The 26,809-nt window shown below is 39.3% G+C and overlaps 1 protein-coding gene across 1 annotated transcript in view; it reads right to left on the minus strand.

Moving 5' to 3' along the window:
* Positions 1-26,809, minus strand: part of CDH8 (cadherin 8) — a 397,524-nt gene that overhangs the window by 145,346 nt on the left and 225,369 nt on the right. Inside the window, exons 5-7 of the mRNA XM_069548935.1 lie at positions 12,721-12,888; positions 8,815-9,002; positions 4,971-5,224 (exon numbers count right to left, since the gene is read on the minus strand). Coding sequence (XP_069405036.1) covers positions 4,971-5,224; positions 8,815-9,002; positions 12,721-12,888 — 610 coding nt within the window. The remainder of the gene's footprint in view (positions 1-4,970; positions 5,225-8,814; positions 9,003-12,720; positions 12,889-26,809) is intronic.

Raw genomic sequence — 26,809 nt, forward strand, 5'->3', positions numbered from 1 at the left:
AACTGGAATCATACTGAGTACTTCACAGGTGCCTTTTGTGAGAATTAAGTGAAATGATACATAATAGAAACTAACACAATGTCTGATTCATCAAATAACTATTGTTTCTCCTGTTACCTCCCTAATCATAATTTGGTTCACAGCTGATAGTAACAGACCCACAAAAATGGGCTAGACTAAGGAGCAAGAAATATTCCAGCCATACTCTGGTTAATTCCAGAGCCTGGTATACGCTCCTTTTTCTTGGTGTGCATCCTGAATTGAATGAGACCAGTTAGGAAATGAATGGTTTTTGTATTTCAATTAAATTGATCCTGCTAATTCAGCCTTGTTTATAATAGCCAATATATGGAAACAATCTAAGTGTCCATCCATGAATGAATGGATAAAGAAAATCACACACACACAAACACAACACAGTGGAATACTACTCAGTCATGAAAAAGAAATAAAATCCTATCATTTGTGAAAACGTGGAAGGACCCTGAATGTATTATGTGAAGTAAAGTAAGTCAGAGAAAGAAAAAAATATCATATAATCTTACTTATATGTGCCATCTAAAACAAAATAAAACAGAAACACACTCATAGAGAAGAGTAGCTACCAGGAGGGAAGAGGATTTTGGAGGTGGTGAAATGGGTGAGGGTGGTGAGCTGTAAGGTGATAGATGGTGACTAGGCTTGTGGTGGTGAAAACTCTGTAGTGTATATCAATGTTTATACTACAAACATCTGTAATATAACATAACATTATCGTACCTACCACAGTATAACACTTATACTATAAACATTACAGTCTACCTATAATTCTGTATACCTGAAACTTACTAGAATAAACAAATAAATATTTGTAGAAAAAATTGGTCCTGCTGAGCCATCCCAACATGTCAAGACACAGTTTGTGTCACAGAAATCACAAGGAAAGAAAGGGAGTTCGACAAAGGATAGAAAGCAGGCATTGCATTGTCAGAAAAAAAGACAAAAAAATGGCTATGCACCACGGTTCCATCCTTGACTGTTTGTGTGACAACGGGCAAGATAGTCTTTTTATCCTCAGCTTCCTCATCTGTTAAATGAGTATACACATTATCTCAGAGAGATGTTAAAGAATGAAATGAACCCATGTAGCACATCTCTGCCACATATTAAGCACTCACTAGGAGCAATATTCACCACAGTAGCAAAGGCAAATTAGACTAAATGAGGTTAATTAGACTATTCAGCATGCAACTGATAAGTGAAAAGAAAAAGATAATCCTGCACAGTCAGCAATCTTTAGTAGAAGAATCTCTGCTAAAATGAGTACTAGGCTTTTATTTTGCATTTAAGATATGAAATGTATGGTGGCTTTATTAGTTGGTAGTCCTAATAACTCCACTTATTTTATTTAACAACTTAATTATTTCAGTAACTGTCTGAGGAAAATGATATTATCCCAGAATACCAAGGAAGAAGCTGAGTCTCAAAGAGAATTCCGGAGACCAGCTATCTGTCTGGGAAGTAGCAGCGACAGGGTTTGAAACGGTCTGTTCAAGACATGGCATCTTTTAAATAATTTACACAACTATATTCTATATTACTGAGATGCATATGCTAATGAAGAAAGTAGCACATGCTTAATTAATTTTCCCGGAAGGGAGATTTTGCCTTATTTGTCACTTTGCCTCTGTGTTTTGTCTTTGTGTCCCTGTTTGTTTGCCCTGTGATTATACAAACATAGATATAAATACAGACATGTTTATAGACATAGATACATGTTTAGTTATAAGAATTTTTAAATACATTGATATTTTCAGCCTGACAGTGAGCTCTCAAAAGAAGCAGAGTCGTAGAGGAAGCTGACCAGCCAATTAATGACTACATGTTTTAACATGGCAAATGCCACAATAAATGCCTATTCCTTGCTGGATAGCAAAGTAAACATTCCCCTAAAAGATGGATACAGTCTTGTTAGGATATAAAATACAACTGTCCTAAAGAGACAATCATGCTTTACTATTTGTTACTTGATAATTCCCTGAATATGTGTCCTCTAGTCCTGTTTTAAAAGGTTAAATGGCTCTAAATCTGTCTACTAGACTTCTAAGGAACTCTGCACTGCTCTGGCTAGTCAGGAAATTTAATTTTCTACACAAACTAACCAATTGTGCATAGAAAGAGGAAAGCTGCTCTCCACAACCCAACTGGGGGACTAGGGTGGGAGGAGGGATAACTGCAAAAATGCAGAACAGATACTGAAAAAATGCAGTTGGTGATTCTTACATTCTTATCGCATGGAGCCAACACATCGTCAATCAGAACCATGTGGGGCGTTCTTTCTGAATAATCCATTAAAGCCCTGCTGGAAATGATTTGAAACACTGCTCACCCCTTCTTTGGGTGGGGCCATATATGCCATCTGGGCTTCCCAGGTGGCGCTGGTATTAGAGAACCTGCCTACCAATGCAGGAGACTAAGAGATGCGGGTCCAGTCCCTTGGTTGGGAAGATCCCCTGGAGAAAGAAGTGGCAACCGACTCCAGAATTCTTGCCTAAAGAATCCCATGGACAAGGGAGCCTGGTGCGTACGGTCCATGGGATTGCAAGGAGTTTGGCGTGGCTGGAGCGAATTTGCACATACACACCTATGCCAAGGGAACTAGTAATGGCACTTGCCTGCCATCTACCCGAGCTACAGCTATGCCTATGTCATTGAATGGCACTTCATCTGTCCATCTCTTCCTGGGAGCACGGCCCCAAGCCCCCTTAGTTTGCCTGGAAATGAAATGCTTCCAAATTGGGCAGTTGTTGCTAAGCAGCCTCAAGCTTCTTATACACCTGCCTTTTATGCCAGTGACAGTAATAAGAAACAACAGCAACAGCCGTAACAATCAACTGCAATGATAATAGTCACTGGATTCCTTGTGAACTGGAATGATTCCGAAATTATCCATGTTTACATAAGTAAAAAGATGGATTACAAAACGTGGGAGCTCTGAACCTAGATTTTTACCCATTTCTGCCCATTTGAGGTTAGTATTACTTCAGTACCATAAGTTCCTCAAACTTCATCTCTAGCTGATGAAGAACATGTCTCAGCACAGGCAGTTTGTTCCTGCTGGTACTCCAGATTCCATGTCTGGGGTGTACCCAGGACTCCTCTGATATCTGAACCCCCAATTTCCCTGAGGGTCCTCAGCTCGGCTCGCTCCTGGCCCCCTATGGGGCCTTTGTGACAGAAGTAGAAATCTTGACAAATCAAGTGCTAAGCTGGCCCCTGGTCTCTCGGTTGGTTCAATCTTGCTTACCCTTGCCATTATTCTGTCTCTTACGCTTAAAGATGTGAAGGAAGTGGTAACTGCTCTGTTCTGTGTTCCTTCAGAAGAGAAGGGGTAACAGTTGAAAACGGGGCAGACTCATTTACTCAACAAGTATCATTGCCTCTATTTATATTAGACCTTCAGCATAAAGTGATTTGACAACTTCACCGTTTAGTCAGAAAATGGACATCCATGTAACCTTATTTTTCTGGATTCTTTCTTCCCTTGTCCCTTTTAGAGGTATGGTTCTCTTAGCAAATAGGGAGGATTCCGTGTGCCTACAGCATGTTGAGTTCCTTTAGAACAGAGAATAGGCAACTGACCGTTCCTCAATTCCCCACATGGAGTTTTACCTTCTTAGAGGTTTCTCTTTTGAAGAAAGCATTTTTTTTGGTATCCTTATGAGATACACTCTCATCCTGAATTTCAAAATGGCTTGTGCTAAAAACAACTTTTCTGGATCTGAAAAGAATTCTTTTTTGCCCAGACACAAATTATTTGGGGCACTGACTATGCCGATGTGTTTAACCTCCAGCCTCAGAGTTTCAGCACCCTCGGGAGTATTAGGAGTTTAATACAGGAACAAGAATTGAATAAACATAGCTCTCAGAAAGCCATTTGTCTATCTAGAGTTTCTCTGAATAAAGTAATTAGAAAAATATCTGCCCTAAGTCCCCGTAATTTAGAAACTGAATGACTTGCATATAAGCTGACATCTAACTCATAAATTAACTGGACAGTTCTTTAAAACTGTATTCTTCTATATAGTTTTCTCTCTCTTTTTCAACAAACATTTCCCAGAAAATATTTGAAATCCACACTCAAACACATCGTTAACCAACACTTCACCCTTAGAGACAAGTGGACAAGTTATAGATTTTCAGAGTTCTTTCAGAAGAAAGCTATTTAGCTTGAGCATCTGCACCGTCATTTGGGTGACTGGCAAAAGAGAAAAGATGTACACAGTTCAACAACAACATTAAAACCCTAGAACTGAGCCTCATTTCTAGGAAAAAAAGAACAAAAACCTTAATAAAGGGTTATATTTCTTACCTTGGGAAAATTTTTGAGCAGGGAAAGTATAAACAAAGGGTACTTTTGAAATAGCAGAGAAGGATTTTGGTCTAAAAGGCACCCATGCAGATATGCTGACCGATCAGAAATGCCCGTCTAGTAATAAAAAGATAATTTCAAACCCAAATACAGAGATAAGATGGGGGTCTCTTAATAGTCCAAGACAATACCTTAGGCCTCTAAATTTTTATACATAATCCATGTGATTGTCAAAGGAGAAAGAAAAAGAAAAGCAATACTTTTCTGATGCTAGAAAACAAATGCACAACAAGCAAAAACAATGTAATATAAAGGATCCACCGAAAAGCACTGCAAAATACATGTGATCTGGCCTTTTCACTGTGCTCTCTGAAAGCCAAACAGCTTTCTTCATCTTAGCATTTCTGGCTCTGAGCATTATATATAGCTGTTCCCAGGTGTGTGGGCATGTGTGTGTGCAACACACCCATAGACACAAGCGTGGTGCATGTTGACTAAAATCCCTTGGCCATGTGAGCAGTGTCTCAAAGGCAGCCACATGGACTGCATACATGATTACATTTTGTACTGATCTGCTTGTCTCAGGTCGTAGCGAATCTTCCTTCTAAAAGAGAAATACCTTATCGGACTGGAGGTGATGTCAGGGTCACGAGCGGTCACCTGCCCAATCACGGAGTTGAGAGCAGCGTTTTCATGCACTTCCAGGAGGTAAGTCGGTGAAGAGAAGACGGGAGGCTCATCAGCATCTTCGACGACAATTTTGACCGTCGCCGTGTCTTTAAAGGGGCCCCTGCCGCTGAAACGCGGGTCAATGTGGACATTGGCTGCCTCCACCTTCAGTGTATAGGATTTTTTGGTCTCAAAATCCAGAGGCTGTTAAGAAACGACAAAGATGAATGTTTCTCACTAATGACCACAGCCGCGAGAACAAATGAGTATAACACTGATGGATGATCGTTATGTGCATTTAAGCCCATTTGTGAGTCTTAATGGGATCACTCTCCTATCCCCCATATTCAACCTGTAAATTTTACAGGCATTTATTGATATCTGTTTATTATACAAGCTCAGTGAATCTAATCTCCTACTGTTTTGTTTTGTTTTGCTCATTTCACTTGGAATTCACAAAATATTCACAGTCATGAATCGTGCCATCAAAATTTCACTTCAGAGTCATAATAAAATTTTACTAGTGATGGCGTGACCTGCATACCAATCAGTCAGTTAATCGGGCCTCTGCTGGTCGGAGATAAGACAGCATCGAACACAATCTCTATCTGGGAAGAATATTTTTATCATTTCTGCAACAGTGTGTGAAATGTAAAGAACAAGAAATAATCATTGTTTAGTCCATGGAGACATTATAAGGCATAATTTAGCACTAATCCCAACAAAGAGTATTTTCTTATTTCACTTCTTGAGCATCACTGCTTTGCTGATCATGGCTAAAATGAAGTTTATTCTTTTTTAGGGCATTCTTAGAAGGTCTCTATTAGGGGTTCCGTGCTGTGAAGCAGGTGGGCATATAAAGATGTATGCAGATACATATCTACCTGTTTTTATATTTAAGGGAAGGAAGAGGGAGACGAGTAGATATATAGATAGCTAGGACTTACTATATCTTCTACGAACCACTTAAAAGCAATGCGAAATTACCTCATTGCACCATTATTGAAAATATTTCTGACCTATTAATTCTTCCTACCTTAAAAGCCCCAAAGACTTAATGATCTAAGTAAATAGAGGAAGGTAAAAGAACAGAGGCCCCTTAACAACCCAAACCCCATTTGCGTCAGAATCCTCGCTGTCCAGTTCTCTCAAGCAGGGCATAATACTTCAGATGTCAAGGATGTATTTCTGTCAAGGTTCAAAAAGATAATTTAGGCTTGCATTGCAATTTCTTATAAGAAATTGAACTTTACATCTGTGATGCAATTTTTTTTTTTAAAGAAGAAGCCTGAACACAGCCAGTATTACTGAACTCTTTCAGAACTCTCTTACAAGCTTATATATATATATGTATATAGTGTTAATTTTTATATTTGAATTTTTTTCTAATTGGACTGGACTTTTCTTGAGAGATATTTTCTAATAAAGCAGATACTCAATCCTGCCCATTCTGAAATTTCTAAGCACATATATATACATACCCATGAATACACAATTCAACATTAGCATTTTCACAATTTTCCAACAGCCCCAACTGTAACAATTATGTAATTTCAAATTCTTCACAAATGCCATTGAATAAAACATATTATGCTCTGCTAAATTCTTAGCCCAACCTGAACACATTCTGCTGTCCTTAGGACTTTATCAGACCAAAAAGAGGGCCCATGCATTGTGGGAAAATGACTCCGTACATCATTTTCCAGAATAAAATTCATGTGTTTCTTGGTGTTGAGATGTGTAGAATATGTTTCCAAGTTTATGAATAGTGGTGAATAAAAATACAGCAAATGGCTAATTGCTTCAGTTTATAAAAGCACCTTATGGTAACAGAGAATAGCAGTTAATAATAACAATAAAAATGACATTAGGAATCATTAACCAAGGAAAATGCGGCCCTGGGTTATTCAATAATTGACTCAAGTATAATTATACTGTACTCTATTTCAAACATGAGTTTTTAAATACTTTGCAACTTTTACTACTGAGCTTCATCCAGGTCAAAATGAAGCATTGCTCAGCAGAGTTAAAATAGATGCAACCAATTTTTTCCTGAAAATTTTTAAAATTGATGTTGTAGTTTAGAGTATATCCAGAAAACTCCAGGTTCTCATTGTCAAGACCTCCCCAATGAGGGATTTCAGGAGCATGACCATGGGGAGCAGATCCCTGTGTAACATGAGAGAGAGAGTCAGATAGTAAGCTCGGAGTCATGTCAATATATTGCTGATCAAGACAGAGGGCAGAACTACTGGCTCCCGACAGCGTGACTGATCATACGTCTTCCAATTCATGAATCAGCAAATGTTTTAAAATTAATTTCTACTACTTCACAACAAACATGCAGTACAATATTGAGCAGAATACTCATTATGAGGATAAAGGGGCATTTTCCTTTGCAAATGCCCATGTCCATAAAATACTGAACTGTGCTCTGCATATTTTTTTTAAAATAAATGTATCATGATGAGAAATAAATATGGAAAATGTACAGAATTTTTCATATTTACCATACATGCATACACACACACAAATGTTAGTAAGCAAAAGCAATCACAGATTGCATATATTTTTTGTACTATTTGTGGAGATATTTCTGTTTTCAGTGGTAGCCCCAGGTGAGTGCATGCTAAGTCCCTTCAGTCCTGTTTGACTCTCTGTGACCCTATGGATGTAGCCCACCAGGCTCCTCTATCCATGGGATTCTCCAGGCAAGAATAGCGGAGTGGGTTGCCATGCCCTCCTCCAGGGGATCTTCCGAACCCAGGGATCAAACCCATGTCTCTTACATTTCCTACACTGGCAGGCGGGTTCTTTACCACTAACACCACCTGAGAAGTCCAGCCCCACACCCAGGAATAAAACAAAGCTGAGCTTCACTGACCTCATTGCTTGGACATTTGATCACAACTTGGAGTATCTTATGTTAGCAGGGTGGGCCCTGTCCTTTCAGGGTCAGAATGAGCCAGAATAACAGGCTGACTAGTTTGTCTGTCTTTGAGTTTCCCTAAAAGCAGAGATTGCAATGAAGACCTAGGAACCTTCAATGCATGTTTTAGAACTATTCCAAGAAGCAGGAATATAGAAATTGTGGCGGGGGCGGGGGGGAGTTCTATAGAAAAGGCATTGAATTTGCCACCCCTGTGGGCTAGTGAGGATCCCCTCCTCCACCACTGAAAAACCTCGGAGGAGCCACAGACAATCTGCCTCAGGATAATTTATTCCAAGGAAACTGTCCACAAGTCTTTGTCCTTTATTGCTTGAAGGCTGTCTGGATAGCTGGGGGCTCTGCACAAGAACTGAGCAAGTTCCTGCAGCTCATGGAAAAACACTGAGGCACAGACAGGAGAGAAACGATGGATGAGATGGCAGCCTAGCACCACTCCGGTCACTGCTTACTGAGCTTTAGCTGAAGTATCAAGTAGGACCAAGAGACAGAATGTGAGAAAAGGACTCTTACTTTTTCTTCCTATTTCTTCCAACATTATTTATTATTCATTTATTCAACTATGCCTGGTCTTGGTTGCAGCACGTGGAGTGTGGGTTGCAGCGTGTAGGATCTAGTTTCCTGACCAGGGATCTAACTGAAGATCCCTGCATGAGGAGTATGGAATCATAGCCACTAGACCACGAGGGAGGTCCCAGGACTCTTACTTTTTCATAGCTAAAGAAGCCAAACCTCCTTCCCTTCTAAGATTATATCAGGAAGCCCACCCAACCCCCACCATCTTCAATGTTCACGTTTCAAAGAGGTATTAATATTTTGAAGATGAGCAAAACCTTCCTGAGCTTACCTTTCTCAGTCTTATAATGCCATCCTGGGCCTGGGCATCAGAAGTGATCTCAAAGAGTGCTGTTCCATCTCCGTCAATGATGTCATATGACGACTGTGCATTTTCACCAATATCCTGATCATTGGCCTTCACCCTTCCTATGGCAGTGCCAAGAACCACATCTTCCGGTACTGAGAAGTGATACAGACCTTAGGAAAGAGGAGAGACCCTGAGCACTGCATATGTTCCATTCATTCATTCATTTAGCAAATATTTATTGGGCACCTTTCTTGTTCAAGGTACCTGTGTACAGATGTGACCAACACAGTGATGGGAGAGGCAAAAACATCATTTTCACTGTGGAACATACAACCTTTTACATGACTCAGAGACAAACAGTTCCCAGAAAAAGCAGCGATCTCTCTTTGAAACTCTTCTGAGTTATGGGACTTACTCAACCGTATGTTTACCAAGTACATATTTGGAGCGGAGTTATATCAGGATATTAGTGAGTCTGTGTGAATGTTCTTTCCCATTTGCTGTATAATCACATTGGCTGCCCTTGGGGATATTCATTGTTGCCCAACATAAAATATTAAGCTAATTTCGGCACAGATAGATGCAATGTGTAACACACTGAAAGTCACTTTTGAAGTTACCTTTATATTTACAGACTTGTAGACCATTTTTGATAAAATCCAATTACCAAGATTCTGCTATGCCCTGCAGCAAGCTGTTCAGACACATGAAACACTCCTCTTGTTACTAGAGTCCTCCTTGCTCTGAAGACCAAAAATCCTACCTTCAAAACTCTCTAGGCAAAAATACAACTACAGTGTGTATCCCTTCTCCTAGGGGGAGGCAGGACAATGTGTCTAATCAGTGATATCAGCCCCTTTTTTATTCAGATGACTTTGACTGCTACACCGGTGCCACTCGCTTTCATTGGTGTAGGGGAAGCTGCTGGTACCCCAAGCCCTAAACTCTGGCCGTTACCACTTCAGTCACTCATGTCCTCCAGCCAAGAGCCAACTTCTGAGGGTTTCCTTTGGTCTTCAGAACCCATTTTGCCCATTGCCTGTCAGGCTAGAACTCTCAGAAAGTTAGTACCCCTCAAAGACTCACACAACTTACTAAATAAAATCCCTGGCGCCGTCACCTCTCTGGCAGGATAATCTTAAGCTTGCTCTTTCTTTTGCTTATTTACAGGGGGCCAGGGTATCCCCAAGGGGATAAAGCTCCAGTTTCTCCAGTGGTAGCTGGCTTGAGAATACACAGCATGGGCTTTCTGGCCTCCTCTCCCTCATATTCTCACTTCCGAACTGGCCTTTCTTGGGATCATCTCCAAGATAAACCACTTACAATCAAATTCTTGTCTCAGTGTCTGTTTCTGGGGAATCCAAATCCAGACAAACAGGAAGCTGTAGTCCCCATGTAACGAGAACAAGGGGAAATAAACATTCAGTGGACCATAAACCCGAAAGGAAAAATTAAATCTAGAGAACATTACCTGAGTCTAGTCTGAACTCAATCATTGAGTCCCTTGGATAAACTAAGGCCTCATTGTACCCAGTATAAAAGGATAACTTCTTATGAGGGAAAAATTTTCTAATGGCAGTAGCACACTTTTATCTAACGATGAAATCAAAATGCCTCTTAAAATCATAATATTATGGGACTGGGGAACAAAACAGTTTTTTTCCCAAGGTAGGTACCAAAAACCATCATGTCAAGCACAAGTCTCCCACTCCCCCCATAATCAGTAATGATTCCATTTCCTTCCAACTTTATATTTCAGGTAAGGTCTTGTGATGATTCCTTGAGATGTGCTTATTAGGTAAATAAGACAGCAAGGGGCCTCACCTTACTGCCAGCCCTGCAACAGGAAGCTTTGAGAAATCAAGCCAGTGACACGATTCATTATCCACTGTTATTCTTCCTACTCTCATCCTCCCTTTCAGTGTGATCATAGTTAATCACTATTACTTCTAAGACAGGAAACACTTTTGAAACTCACAGGCTACTGTGCAATTGAAACAATAATTTTCTGAGAAAGAGGAGTTGCATGCTAGTGTATTAACTATAATGGCAACTGAAAAGAGAATAAAATAATTGGGGGAAAGATGCAAGAGACAGCGTTTTTAATTTCCATCATTTCGGCTTAAAAGGGTTGCATTGTTGTCTGATTTATGAATGGCCAGATGTGGAAATTCTCAAATGCTTAATGAAATGCAGTATTTCTTGTTCTTTCTACCTTGGCATTTTTGCAGAGAATTTTTACAAAGCACCTCAAATGTGTCATTTCCAAGCCCCATCTCTGTCTCTTCCTCTTTCACTCTCCTCACTCCTCTGGCTTTTCTCTCTCTCTCTCTCTCTCTCTCTCTCTCTTCAAAAGCCATGGTTTTCCTAAAGTATTTCCTATCCCAGCAAAGAGCACCAGCAGGCAGCTGATCTCTCATGTCAGGAAGAGGGTAACTTGCATCCTTGACTGAAAGTGCAGTCTACCCTTAGATTGTTGTTACCATTAGCCCTCAAACATCTATCACTTCTCTCCATTCCCACATGATCGACCCTGCTTGCCAGGGCTTTCATCACCTTTTATGTGAATGATTTCTAGTATCCTTTACCTGGCTGCAGTGTGGAAAAGACCCTGGAAGAAGGCCAGACACCATTTTCTCTGATTTCCTTAAAATTAAATCCTATTATTCAACCTACAACTTAAAATATTTTAATGACTTCCTAGCGATATTAGGAAGAGCCTGGTGGGCTGCAGTCCATGAGGTCTCAGAAAGTCAGATACGACTGAGCTACTTCACTTTCACTTTTCACTTTCATGCATTGGAAAAGGAAATGGCAACCCACTCCAGTGTTCTTGCCTGGAGAATCTCAGGGACGGGGGAGCCAGGTGGGCTACCATCTATGGGGTTGCACAGAGTTGGACACGACTGAAGTGACTTAGCAGCAGCAGCGATATTAGGATAAAGATCATGGTACTTAAAATGGCTTACAGATCCAGGGATGACTGACTCCCTGCCTAACCTAGCTCTCCAGACTGTGCTCCAGCTGTAGTGGAATTTTTTCAATTCTCATTCAGGGCCGTACACCCTTCTTCACAGGACTTTTGGGCATCCATTTCCTCCAGTTGCAATGTCCATCCTCCCTTTCATGGTTTCACCTTGTTCCAGCTAATTCCTACTCATCACTCATTTCTCTCAATTTAAGATTCTCCATGTCAGAAAGCCGTTCCTAAATCATCTCTCTAATAGATGATCCCTTGCCAAAATGCAGAGAAGGAAAGGTTTCTATGAGAGTGCAGGAAAGTTGGCAAATAAGGATCGTCTTCCTGATTCACTGATGGTGGCTGCCTCACTTGCTGTTGAGAGGTTTAGGAGGCCGAGCACAGCTTTCACAGGGACTGGGAGGGTCGGTGATCACTGATGTCCCGCCAGCCACTGGAAGGAGGAGTATATATTTTGCAGCAAGTGTACTGTATATCTGCCTTCTCCATCTCAGGCTCTAGAGATTTAGTTTCTTTTATAGAACAAGTGGGACTATTGATAGAGCAATATCTGAGGTGCATTTCAATCATTCTCTCCAGTTTTCTTCACAGGACATACCCTGGACTACAGAAATAAGCACAAATCTTTGCATCCAGGCTTGCTGGTTCTAATACTCAGCTGTGATATTTACTTTATGTTTAATATTCAAAAACATTCTTATATATGCTTTGAAATCTGTAGAGCAAGGATACATCTAGGCTTCAAACGATAGCATGGGTAGTTTCCTATATACGTGGATTTATTCTACCTTGCATGTCAGAGACACTCAGTGATTGCTATCAGTTTTTCAGATCACTGAAAATTAGAATATAGATTCAAATGAAAACATCATACAGGGATGCTCATGCAACACAGGAAATTCACTTACTCTGGGCAAATTTTGGAGGATTGTCGTTCACGTCAGTGAGGGTCACTGTAAGCGTTGTGGTGCCAGACAGGCCCCCCGAGTGTCCTCCCATGTCTTTGGCTTGGATAACGACCAGGTACTCCTCCTTGGCTTCCCTGTCCATATTGGGAAGGGCAGTTTTTATGATTGCTGAGGGGAAGAAAAGGGGAGAATGAATTTCAGATAGCTCATTCAACAATGAATGTGTGAATCACACACACACACACACACACACACACAAACACATGCATATGCATCAGATCCCCACTCAGATGCTTCTCTGTTTTCTTTTGACATTTAGCTGGTGTGCATCTCTGATGCCAACACTGAGAAAGACTGTAGTCATAGACATTAGTGGATTACTTGCAAAAATACATTTTATAATGTATAAAAAAAGAACTTATAAAAATGTACATTAGAAAGTAAGTTGAATGGCATGCTCTTGCCTACCAAATTAAAGTATAAATCATAACATAGCTTCATCTACCCAGGAAAACCCTGGAAGTGAAAGAATCCTTCAATTTATCACAGACTCCAATTCCCCTACAAGAGAAGTAAATACACAAATAGCTGGAAGGCTCCGAGGTCAAAGATAAATTATTCTAAGGCTCACAAATACATCAGAGAGATGAAAGAAATAAATGCATTATGAGAATCAACTCAGATGAATAAAATGCCAATCAGAACTAATATAGGCAAGTGTCTAAGTCCAGGCATTGTTCAGCTACATTCATATTTTAATTGTTTAGTTACATCATGACTATTGTAAAAGTAATAAATGTTTTATAGGAACAGGAAGATAGAGAAAAGAGAAAAGGGGGTAAACACAGAATCATGTAAATAATGTAGTGTCAGTTCTAAAATGTGAAGTGGTTTTTTTTTTCTGATATATTTTCAGAGTTTCATCTTTCTGCTTCTCAGTATATTTCACTAGTCTTTTAATATTCTTGTTAAAGATTCAAAGATTGGTGTAGGTGCTCCTGAAGTTATTTTGAAAAATCTGTATTTTGCTTTCTCCCTACCCTCATACCTCTTTTCATAGATAAATATTGCTAGCATTTTGATATGTACATTTTCACATATATATGCATGCAAATGTGCAAATGTACATATGAACATTTAACCACAAATGTGACCACAGTGTAGTCATTGTTCTGAGACTTTCTTTTTTCACTCAATGGATATTTTTGAGATCTTGTCAATGGTTAGACGCTCAACTCATTACTTCTCACAGCTGTATAATTCTTCATTAATTAATGTACAATGAGTAATGCAGGCATTCCCATATTAATGGATATTGCTATTTTTCTGTGTCCTACACTTTTACTTCACTCGGTCATAAGATCCCCTGCTGCCATATTGCTAAAGGCTCATGATAAAAAAAAAAGTTTGTGACTAGCTCAGAATATTCCTGTTGAGTAAATGAGTTACCTCTCAGGACCAAGTGAAAAAAAGTCTCTGAATTAAAGACAATTTGCCTCTCACTTCTAACCTCAGGGATATCATACATGTTCAATTCAAGGTAAGGGTGTCTGAAGTTGTAATTCTTTTTTTCTGGATTCATATGGTCTTAATTAAATCATCTATCTGTAAGAGGTTTGCAAGAAGTTCAAGTCTCTGAATCATTCAAGTAGCAGGTGAGAAACAAGAGTGTCCAGGGAAATCTAATCCATTCAGGCAATGAGCAGGCTCTGGGAAAAGATGTGAGTTCTTCTGCACTTTATTTGACCTTGAAACCACCTTTATATCAGAGGCTCCCACTTAGGGAGCACTCAACTGGACAGCCCTGCCTATTTGGAAATAAGGATAGTAACATAATAATATCTTTCAATATGAAAATTCATTTCAGGACTTGACCATGTCTTCAGTTCAGCTCAGTCGCTCAGTTGTGTTCGACTCTTTGCAACCCCATGGATCGCAGCACGCCAGGCCTCCCTGGCAATCACCAACTCCCGGAGTTCACTCAAACTCACGTCCATTGAGTCAGTGACTCCATCCAGCCATCTCATCCTCTGTCGTCCCCTTCTCCTCCTGCCCCCAATCCCTCCCAGCATCAGTCTTTTCCAATGAGTCAACTCTTCATATGAGGTGGCCAAAGTACTGGAGTTTCAGCTTAAGCATCATTCCTTCCAAAGAAATCCCAGGGCTGATCTCCTTCAGAATGGACTGGATGGATCTCCTTGCAGTCCAAGGGACTCTCAAGAGTCTTGTCCGACACCACAGTTCAAAAGCATCAATTCTTCGGCGCTCAGCCTTCTTCACAGTCTTAGTATATTAGTAATTCAATAGCTCATATGTTTATGTTTATGAACAAAAATTGAAAGGAGATAAATTAGAAATACAGCAACCATTCCAATTTGGATCACTGTGAGGCATTCCTGAGGAGAAAATAAACATCTAGGCAAAAGACAGTAAGAACAACAATAAGGAAACCTTATCAGTAGCATGAGAAGATGCCAGTGTGGCTACACTGCTATGGATACATATTTTCATGACTCCAAATATCCTGAGTCTGGGACCAATTCCAGTAAGAAGGATTATAAAATGGTTTTACTCCCACGATAGTTACAGGAGTAACTTGTAGCTTGTAAAGTTTAGGTACCATCACAGTTTAAGGTCATCATGAATTAAAGCCAACCACTGGACTTTGGAATGTGACATATAGTTTCCACTAATCAGAGAAAAGGGATATAATTCCTCAAGGAAGACAGCAACTTTTTTCAAAGAAGTTGATGGATTGAGGTCTACACATTAATCCTCTCGGGTTACTCCAGTGGAAGAATTTTTACAACTCGCTCAGAGACTGAGAAGATCGGTGTGTATTATTCTCATCATTTTAAAATATAAATCATTAGAGAATAATTTTTTTAAAAAACTGTGATGCCTCTCAGACACCTGGAATTAAAATAGTTTTGATGCTCGGTTGATATTAGCATACCCAGGTCAGTGTCTTTGAGTTGTATCAGAATGTGCGTGAAGCATCATAAAGCCTTGCTTTAATGGGAGAAGAAGGGTTCCCTGGGTTTCCACTTATTACAGAAATGTTGATGTTCTCCACCATCAGGGTGGACAGCTTCATACCATCTATGACGCGCATCTATTGACAAGTTGGATGTCCCTTATAAGTGCTCTCTCCTATTGAAGTGAAGCAAGTTCGGTTTCTCACATTACCCCCACACTTACTAGCTTTGCGACCGTGAACAAATTAGTAAACTCCTGGGATTACCTGTCCTGTTAAATGGAAATAACAATCAGCTATCCATTAAGGGGATTCTAAGACTATGAGAGAGAAATCATACAAGTTCTTGTCAAACAGTAGTTTCCCTTCACCCTTTGGCTTCCTAATCGGAATGTATTCTTTTACTCAGTTTTTATTGGAGTATAATTGTTTCACAATGTTGTGTTAGTTTCTGCTGTACTTCAAAGTGAATCAGCTACACATATACATACATCTCCTCTCTTTTGGATTTCCTTCCCATTAAGTCATCACAGAGCACTGAGTAGAGTTCCCAGTGCTACACATTAGGTCTTCACTAGTTAGTCATGTCTGGACCTAGAGACTGTCAAACAGAGTGAAGTAAGTCAGAGAGAGAAAAACGCCATATATTAACCCATACATATGGAATCTAGGAAAAAAAGGTATAGATGATCTTAATGTGAAACAGAAATAGAGACACAGATGTAGAGAACAAATGAATGGACACGGCAGGGAGGAAGAAGGGGGGTGAATTGGGAGATCGGGGTTAACATCTACACACCAAACAACATCTATTTAAAGCTTTCCTGGATAGTGGTTAGCGTGCTGAAGATTCCCCAGCTGCTCTTCCAGATCTGCTCTCCAGCACTGTTCACCTGTTCTTGGCATGGGAGAGGGACCACTATGGGATGGATGCACTTACTTGCTGGCTTCGTGTTGGACTCCACCAACACACATTACCCAGGGAGACATGGAGACTGGAGAAGGGTGAGGTTCTAGATCACCCAGCACCTCAATCACATGCTTGGGCCTCTGCAGTGATTATCTTGGGCAGTTGTTAGAGCAAAACTCTAGTGTCCACGAGCAGCTTCCTTCCCTCAGCCCTTCAGATCTAGGAATGGAATTAGCCCTTCTGCTGCTGGCCTTGGGGGCCTCCCTACCCCTTGATAGCTCTCAATCAGACCACACTTTTCTCAGTACTTTCCTCACACAACTCTCCTGAATCACCCGACTTGTATGTTCTAGGCCCTAAAAAAATACAGTTAAGATACTATTCTTTAGCCAAGAGCCAAACATGTTTCCACCACGTCATTCTTACAGACACCTACAGGTCAAAAGTAGGTCAGTGTAATTATCAATTGCCATCCAAAGGACTGCTCCTTGAGACAGCAAGACAAGTGTTTGTTTGCTTATCTGTAACATGAGAACAGCTATTCAGTGAAGCGAGTTGCTCAGGATGACCCATCTGGGAGGCTGTACACCTGGGAGTTTTCACACCTTCTTCTCTTTTTTTTTAAATTTAAATTTATTTATTTTATTGGAGGCTAATTACTTTACAATATTGTATTGTTTTTGCCATACATCAACATGAATCCACCACAGGTGTACCTGTGTTCCCCATCCTGAAGCCCCCTCCCTCCTCCCCATACCATCCCTCTGGGTCATCCCAGTGCACCAGCCCCAAACATCCAGTATCATGCATCGAACCTGGACTGGTGATTCGTTTCATATATGATATTATACATGTTTCAATGCCATTCTCTCAAATCATCCCACCCTCTCCCTCTCCCACAGCATCCAAAAGACTGTTCTATACATCTGCGTCTCTTTTGCTGTCTCACATACAGGGTTATCATTACCATCTTTCTAAATTCCATATACATGCGTTAGTATACTGTATTGGAGCACACCTTCTTGTCTTGTACGACATTGGGAGCAGATTTCTTGACGTGTTAAGGTAAGCAGGGAGTGTCTCTAGTGTCCTTAGGGCCTGCCACACACTTAATTGGCTTCAGTACAAACAGTGCAATGAACAGGCTTTGTTTTGCCTGCACCTACTGCCTCCAGTCTCAACCTTACGACTAGCAGCAACTCATTAGAAAATCCAAGGCAGAATTTCTGGAACATTTCTCCTGCTACTTTGTGGCCAGAAAGACACAAGGATAAGAAAAACCACAAGTGTCTTTGGTCCTTCTATTTTTCTCCTTGTGCTGGGGCATATATCTACACATGCTACTTAATTTTTTCTATTCTTATTTAAAAGGCCGATCATTCCAGGCCGATCATTCCTCTTATTTAAAAGGCCGACCATCTTGCATAGGTATAGCAAGAAGTTAAAAGAAAAAATACCTTCTACAATAGAAGCTTACAAACTGTCATAAACATTTGTTCCTTCTACTACTTCTCCCCTGAACTATTTGCTTTGGTGCATATATTCTCCCAAGTATTAGTAGCTTTAAGCTATTTCTTTTGCGGACAAAAGAGAGGACTTCTATACTTTAAAAACTGCTTGGTATTAAATATCACCAGGGTCTTCCCTGGTGGTCCTGTTGCTAAGACTCACTGCTCCCACTGCAGGGAGGCCCAAGTTCAATCTCTGGTCAGGGAACCAGATTCCTCGTGCCTCAGTTAAGAGTTTGCATGCTGCAACTAAAGATCCCACATACCACAACTAAGACTCAGCACAACCAAATAAATAAACAAATAAGGTAAATAAATATTTTGTGGAAATCGCCAAACACAGAACAAAAAAACTATAGTTATAAGTGACTTTTCCTCTCCCATTTGCGAAGTCAGAAATTTGGAAATGTGAAGACTAAAAGTGACTACAGTTCAGTTCAGTTGCACAGTCATGTTCGACTATTTGCAACACCATGGACTGCAGCACACCAGGCCTCCCTGTCCATCACCAACTCCTGGAGTTTGCTCAAACTCATGTCTATCGAGTCAGAGATGCCATCCAACCATCTCATCCTCTGTGATCCCCTTCTCCTCCTGTCTTCAATCTTTCCCAACATCAGGGTACTTTCCAATGAGTTAGTTCTTTGCATCAGGCGGCCAAAGTATTGGAATTTCAACTTTAGCCTCAGTCCATCCAATGAATATTCAGGACTGAGTTGCTTTAGGAAGGACTGGTTTGATCTCCTTGCAGTCCAAAGTCTCTCAAGAGTCTTCTCCAACACCACAGTTCAAAAGCATCAACTCTTTGGCACTCAGCTTTCTTTATAGTCCAACTCTCACATTCATATATGACTACTGGCAAAACCATAGGTTTGACTAGATGGACCTTTGTAATGTCTCTACTTTTTAATATGCTGTCTAATTTGGCCATAGCTTTTCTTCCAAGGAGCAAACATCTTTTAATTTCAAGGCTGCAGTCACTATCTGCAGTGATTTTGAAGCCCAAGAAAATAAAGTTTCTCGCTGTTTCCATTGTTTCCCCAACTATTTGCCATAAAGCGATGGGATCAGATGCCATGATCTTAGTTTTCTAAATGTTGAGTTTTAAGCCAGCTTTTTCACTCTTCTCTTTCACTTTCATCAAGACGTGCTTTAGTAGTTCATTTTCTGCCATAAGGGTGGTGTCATCTGTGTATCTGAGGTTATTGATATTTCTCTTGGCAATCTTGATTCTAGCTTGTGCTTCATCCAGCCTGACATTTCACATGATGTCCTGGGCATATAAGTTAAATAAGCAGCATGATAATATACAGTTGTGATGTACTCCTTTCCCAATTTGGAACCAGTCTGTTCCATGTCTAGTTCTAACTGTTGCTTCTTGACCAGCATATAGATTTCTCAGGAGACAGGTAAAGTGGTCTGGTATTCCCATCTCTTTCAGAATTTTCCACAGTTTGTTGTGACCTACACAGTCAAAAGTTTTGGCATAATCAATAAAGCAGAGAAGTAGATGTCTTCTGGAATTCTCTTGCTTTTTCTATGATCCAACGCATGTTGGCAATTTGATCTCTGGTTCCTCTGCCTTTTCTAAATCCAGCTTGAACATCTGGAAATTCACAGTTCACGTACTGTTGAAGCCTGGCTTGGAGAATTTTGAGCATTACTTTGCTATCATGTGAGAGGAGTGCAACTGTGAGCTAGTATGAACATTCTTTGCTATTGCTCTTCTTTGGGATTGGAATAAAACCTGACATTTTCCAGTCCTGTGGCTGCTGCTGGACTATAATCCTCAATTAATTAAATGGCATTTTTTTATCCATTTTCAACTGTGATTGTTAAGAAGGCAGAGAAGAGATCCCTTTTTGCCAAAATTTAAATACCTTTGAATGGTAGTCATGTTAAATTCCTTCCCTTCACCCAAGACATAAATTGTGTTCCTCTTTTTTAAAGTAGTGATCAAGCAAAAGTAGTGTCCATTGTCTCCCCATGTACTTCCACACCCGCATGTTCAGTGCCCAGGAATGTGTTCACAAGCTTAAATACTATGCTTAAACTTCCATTACACCATATTGGCAACAAATTAGAGTTTTCAATTAATTAATTAATTTTTTTCTTTGGCAAGTGTATGTTTTCTTCAGTAGTATGCTTTCTGCTTCACATTGTTAGTAACACTCCTTAATGTAAGCATTTGGTAAGTAACCTCACAAAAAAGAAAATTGATTTAGTTGTTCTAAGCATGGTAATTTCAGCATATGACTTGGAGCTATACAAAAGGTTAAAACTTCTGTCTTTGCCTTTTGTAAATTTCCAGCTGAGGCATAGCTCTAGGGTTTAGACTTAGATGCCTTGACTCATTCACCCTTGGGAAAAATTACAGAACTTCCTGGAATACGTTTTCTTCCCCTTGAAAATGGGAGGCTCTGACATTTGGAGTAGAATGATCTGCATTTGATACCCTGGCCTGCTGGACCCTTGATCACATTAACTGTAGAGTTGACTCAGAAACAGGAATGCTAACACATTCTGCAAGTGCTTCCCTGGAACTCCATTTTGAAAAGCTAATCTCATCAGAAAATTCAATTAATGAGAATAGTCCATTCTCTGTGAATTGAATTCAACAGAGATTTTGAACCTGGCCCTGGGAGTGGGGTTGGGAAGATACAAGATTGGAGGTGAACGCCAGCAGGAGGATTAACATGGAAAAGAGGGAATCATCTTGTTCTAAAGCTGGCATTCACGACCCTACTGTGAATAGACTGATGTGCTTGATTCTTTCGTATTTAAAAGATGTAGTTTTTATCTTAACTCTATTCAATCAAACAGAGATTTCCCTAGCGCAGAAGTTGAAGAATTTAAATCCTTGCCTGGCCTAAGTTCTTCCCAAGTACTAAACAGCTGTTCCTTATGGTCTCATCATTCAGGGAGTACTTCTGATTAGAATTCAGTCATCTCAAAAATTTAAAACTTGAGTCTTTTTTTTTTTCCTTTCCATTGTCTTTGGTGTTATCATTTGAGAAGCATTTTGTACCCGTCACGAAGATTTCCTTTTATAATTTCTGTGATATCACCAGATTGAGAGGCTTCATGAGAAAGGCACGGAGATGCTGATTAACTCCTTTGTCATTTTGAAGGCTGATTACTGTAATTCACTCTTTGCGGGTCTCCCAGATTGTGCTGCTCAAAGATTGCAGTTGATATAAAATGCTGTGCTAAACTCCCATTTGAATAAGACTTGTTGAACACATTATCCTAGTTATGAAACCACTAGCTTTGTTATTCCCCCAAACTCTTGCCAATATAACGTGCAATTATCATCTTATGAGCTGTGAAAAAATGTCTTTCAATTATGAGGTTAAGTGGGACAAATTCATCAGGGATCAATTATTTTTTCGGGGGGGGGTCATACACTGTGCCCATATTTTCTGCTACCTATGGAATTTGTACCACATGCTGCCAGTTATGAGGGGTGAAGGCTATACAACCAGAGACCCTTCAATAGATGCCCACCCTGTCATAGAACAGTAGCTTTAGTACAATAACTTCAGTAATGCCAAACCTACACAGATATACAAAAGAGAAAGTAAGACATTAGAAAAGTGTTTATCCTCTATACAACTCAGAAAAACCTGCATTTACTCTCCTTGTGACCAATAACTTATGAATTAGATAGGTGATAGGCGGATAGGCAGATCGATAGATATGTAGACAGAATGTTCTGGATTTGGAGAAATGATTTCTCACATATTTTTGGTGCTTCTGCAAAATATAATAGAAAGTTAATGGGTTTAATGTATCAGGAATTAAAAACTTGCTTAGATATTTTGACTTGGTATTTTTTTAAATTAAAAATGTATTCCAAGGAAATTACATATTTCCTTTCTTCTAACTCTTCAAGTTTTTAGATTAAGATGTTCACTTTTATGTATAGTATTTATAAATAGGCAAGTGATTTAAATATATAACAATGGGAAACAGTAATTTAGTGGGTAAGATGGTTGAGATCAAATGTGTAAAATATTAAGCAGGTATTGCAAAAAATTCTGTAGCAACACAAAACACTTCTAACAATTTTCAAATTTTATTTAAAAAATAAAGTATGCCATGATTATTCTTGTACTTATATAAGTGCTTATAACAATTTGGCAAAGAATATAAATGAAGGTAACTTCTTGTGTTTTGTGAAGGAATTGGAGGTTCACCCCCAAACTTCCCAGCACTCTGTAATAAAAAGTAGAGGACTATGTCTGTTAGACAATAGGCTCTGGGCTTATAAAGATGAGAATTTATTTCACTAGGAGGATTACCAGCCATGTGATTCAGGGCAGGTCACTGAAATTTCCTTCAGCTCATCAATCTCATGTGTAAAATGGTATTAATTGCCAAATGAGAGTTTAGGTTGATATTATTATAGAGAGGTCAAATGTCAAATGCTTTACTTAATACAATAGACATAGATCTATAGATACAGACACACAGAGATATATATAAATATATATTTTCTTTTTTTATTTTTTATTTTATTTTATTTTATTTTTTTAATTTTAAAATCTTTAATTCTTACATGCATTCCCAAACATGAACCCCCCTCCCACCTCCCTCCTCAGAACATCTCTCTGGGTCATCCCCATGCACCAGCCCCAAGCATGCTGCATCCTGCGTCAGACATAGACTGGCGATTCAATTCACATGATAGTATACATGTTAGAATGTCATTCTCCCAAATCATCCCACCCTCTCCCTCTCCCTCTGAGTCCAAAAGTCCGTTATACACATCTGTGTCTCTTTCCCTGTCCTGCATACAGGGTCGTCATTGCCATCTTCCTAAATTCCATATATATGTGTTAGTATACTGTATTGGTGTTTTTCTTTCTGGCTTACTTCGCTCTGTATAATTGGCTCCAGTTTCATCCATCTCATCAGAACTGATTCAAATGAATTCTTTTTAATGGCTGAGTAATACTCCATTGTGTATATGTCCCACAGCTTTCTTATCCATTCATCTGCTGATGGACATCTAGGTTGTTTCCATGTCCTGGCTATTATAAACAGTGCTGCGATGAACATTGGGGTACATGTGTCTCTTTCAATTCTGGTTTCCTCGGTGTGTATGCCCAGAAGTGGGATTGCTGGGTCATAAGGCAGTTCTATTTGCAATTTTTTAAGGAATCTCCACACTGTTCTCCATAGTGGCTGTACTAGTTTGCATTCCCACCAACAGTGTAGGAGGGTTCCCTTTTCTCCACACCCTCTCCAGCATTTATTGCTTGCAGATTTTTGGATCGCAGCCATTCTGACTGGTGTGAAGTGGTACCTCATTGTGGTTTTGATTTGCATTTCTCTAATAATGAGTGATGTTGAGCATCTTTTCATGTGTTTGTTAGCCATCCGTATGTCTTCTTTGGAGAAATTTCTGTTTAGTTCTTTGGCCCATTTTTTGATTGGGTCGTTTATTTTTTTGGAATTGAGCTGCATAAGTTGCTTGTATATTTTTGAGATTAGTTGTTTGAATATATTTTCAATAAATGTATTCACATGCATGTATATGTGGGTATATATACATATATACACTCAGAGGTATGCATATGCATATATGCATATTTACATTTTATAAATATACACATATACATGCATATGTATGTAAGTAAAATTTAGATATTAATTCAATGGTAATAATAAAGTAAACCTGTTATTTTAAAGTTAAGAAACATGGATTAAATTCAGCAGTGGTACTAAAACATCTCTTACCAACTTCAAAATGATAATGCCTCACTAGTAACTTTCATGTAACAAACGCAAATTATATTTTTTGCAAAGACATCTCTACAAGATTTGCACCCAAATTCATTTTGACAAATATTACAACTTTAAAATATTAATAACTGTCATGGATCTGTGACCAGAGATGTTGAAAAACAGTTATAAGGTTACAGAGCCACTAAGTTGGGGAGAATATAAGATTAAAACCTAAGTCTTGCTGCCTTCAGGGTTCAAGGGAGACTTGAGGGCTATTCTGAACCTTGCCCAGAGTCACTTCTTAATGTGGCGCTGGTTTGCCAGAGGAAGGGCATAGCACTTCCTGAACACAAGCGAAGTGGATGTATTTTGCAAATTAAATAGGCCAGGAGTTCTCATAATTTCTTTATATCTGTACCCATTTCATAATTGACATTGTTAGTTATTTATTAAATGTCTCAGTTCAAATTTGCACTGCACTGTTCTAATATTTCAGATAATCCCATGATTATTCAAAATGTGATGCTGATGAGCTGTGTATATTAGGAATACTTCGAGAATTGAATTCGTTAAGGATGAATTCATGAAAAACTTCTTTTGATCTATATGCCTCATCAACAATGCTTTGGTTTTTTCTATTTTTGAAGTTGCATTGTTATTTACTTCTCCTGGGAAATGGACAGTTATGGTAGCTAAATTTTCCTACAGTAATCCATAGGAAAACTTAGTTCATTTGGCAGAATTATAAGATACATTAACAGATAAATAATAGGGATTTGAATGTGGTCCAGCAACTAGAAAGGTCATGGGCAAGGTCACAGACTGTGGCTGAGCCAGGATCCAAATTTTGGCCTCTAGAGTCTTAATTATGAATTATTAATAATACACTCTCCCTTGAAAAAAAATAATTAAAAGTCTCCATACAGTGTTAGTCAGCTACTTATCCAACAGTCTCCTCTTATGCAATCATAGCATCTTAACATGAGTCTGTTTGACAGACATAGCTTCTTCCACATAGATTTTATACATTAACCTCTACAGTACACAACCCTTCTCATTTGTGTTTGGAACTGTTCTAGAACAGCGGGCTAGAAAGCCTTAAATCAGACCATTGAAAATCATTTCAGTATCTCAATGTGTACAAATTGCTTCTTTACATGTGCGTTTCCTCTTATAATGCAGCATATTCTTGTACTAAATAACTACATCTTTAAAACTTCCCCACTATGTGGATCACAGCCATGGCTCCCTCCATATCCATATGGAATAACATATGAGAGTTGTAAGTGAATTAACAATGATACCCCATCTCCATATTTTTATATACAGCGTGCATACTGAGATTAGTGTATGGGCTGTCGCTTCTGTAGCTCCCGGATTCCCCTATTAAATAATTCTCACAGACCACCATTTATAACATCAACACACTGGCTAGCCAATAACTGATGCTACTTAAAATGCCAATTCTGAGTTACACTGAAATCCTTGCAATTATTCCTATTCAGAATTAAGGTGAAATTTCTTTTCCCCTAAATGAAAACACTTTCAGGGACTCCTCAATCAAGTGAAATTATTTCTGTGAAGAACATGATGGCACTATTCTTTCCTTAAGCCATAATTCCAATAACTAATTATATGTATAATAAGTATGGGTGGTTTAAAAAAGAAAAGTGAGAGTCACTAAAAGAATCGGATGCTTTTTCTTAGCAATTCAGAACTTAAGCAGACAAGAATGGTGGGGTTGTTGAGCAGATAAAGCACAGGCTCTGTAGTTGCCTACTGAGAAATGGAGCCAAGATTGAAACCCGAGTCTAAAGTTAAGGAACTATTTTCAACTCATGGAACCTCAGTCTCCTCATCCAAATAACAGACATAGTAACATCACCTGAGGTTATATGAAATAGCACCCAGCATTGTTCACAGAAAAAAAACAGGTACTCAAATTTTAACTGCGTTGATACTACCCCACAATGCTTCAGTGGCCCCCATTTCTCTAATGCCTCAGAGGAATTCTCTGACCCCAGATGTCAAGCAGATACAGCATGTCATATTAATTACAGCCTGCTGATATGGACATAGTGCTTTAAGAGCCCAGGATTAGATATGGGAAACTGGGTTTTTTTTTTTCTGATCCTTTCAATTCCAGGTGTTATAAATAATCTGGGTAACTTTTTAACGTCATCGAGCCCCTGTTTTTCCCTCCATTACCTAGAGATAGTACTTACCCATTAGTTTTTGGGTTTATAAAATGATTATTAAGGAAGATAATGCATCTAAAATATTTAACCATCAATAAAATAGTAATTCGCTGATTACTACTACTACTGCTATAATTGGGTTTTCCTGGGGGCTCAGCTGGTAAAGAATCCATCTGCAATGCATGAGACCTGGGTTCAGGCCCTGGGTTGGGAACATCCCCTGGAGAAGGGAAAAGCTACACACTCCAGTATTCGCACATGGAGAATTCCATGGACTGTATAGTCCATGGGGTCACAAAGAGTCAGACATGACTGAAGGACTTTCACTTTCACTGCTGTAGTTATCACATTCTACATTATTGCTGGGTGATTGTGAAGATCAATCAGTGTGAAAATACTACTACTCCATATCTTATTGAGCCCCCCTTGTTGCACACCCTACACAGGTGCAAAGTCTCTGTGCATATAGGGTGCTTAGTGTAATGACTGGCAGAGCAGATATTTACCCCTATAGGCATTAAAATTATTATCACCATCACCTTATCTTTATTTTTCTTAACCATTCAACTAGGTAACTATTGCAGTTCCTGCTAAAAGATGAAAACACACAAACTTTTATGATCTTATTAAGTTATTTATATTCTATGAGCTTCAGCATGGTTGAGATGGTCACAGACCTGATATTTCTTTCTATATTTCCTGTTACATCAACTTTTTCCTTCTACACTTTGGAGGATCTGCATGTATGCTAAGTCACTAAGTT

This window comes from Ovis canadensis, chromosome 14, assembly GCF_042477335.2.
Source record: "Ovis canadensis isolate MfBH-ARS-UI-01 breed Bighorn chromosome 14, ARS-UI_OviCan_v2, whole genome shotgun sequence".
Taxonomy (NCBI): domain Eukaryota; kingdom Metazoa; phylum Chordata; class Mammalia; order Artiodactyla; family Bovidae; genus Ovis; species Ovis canadensis.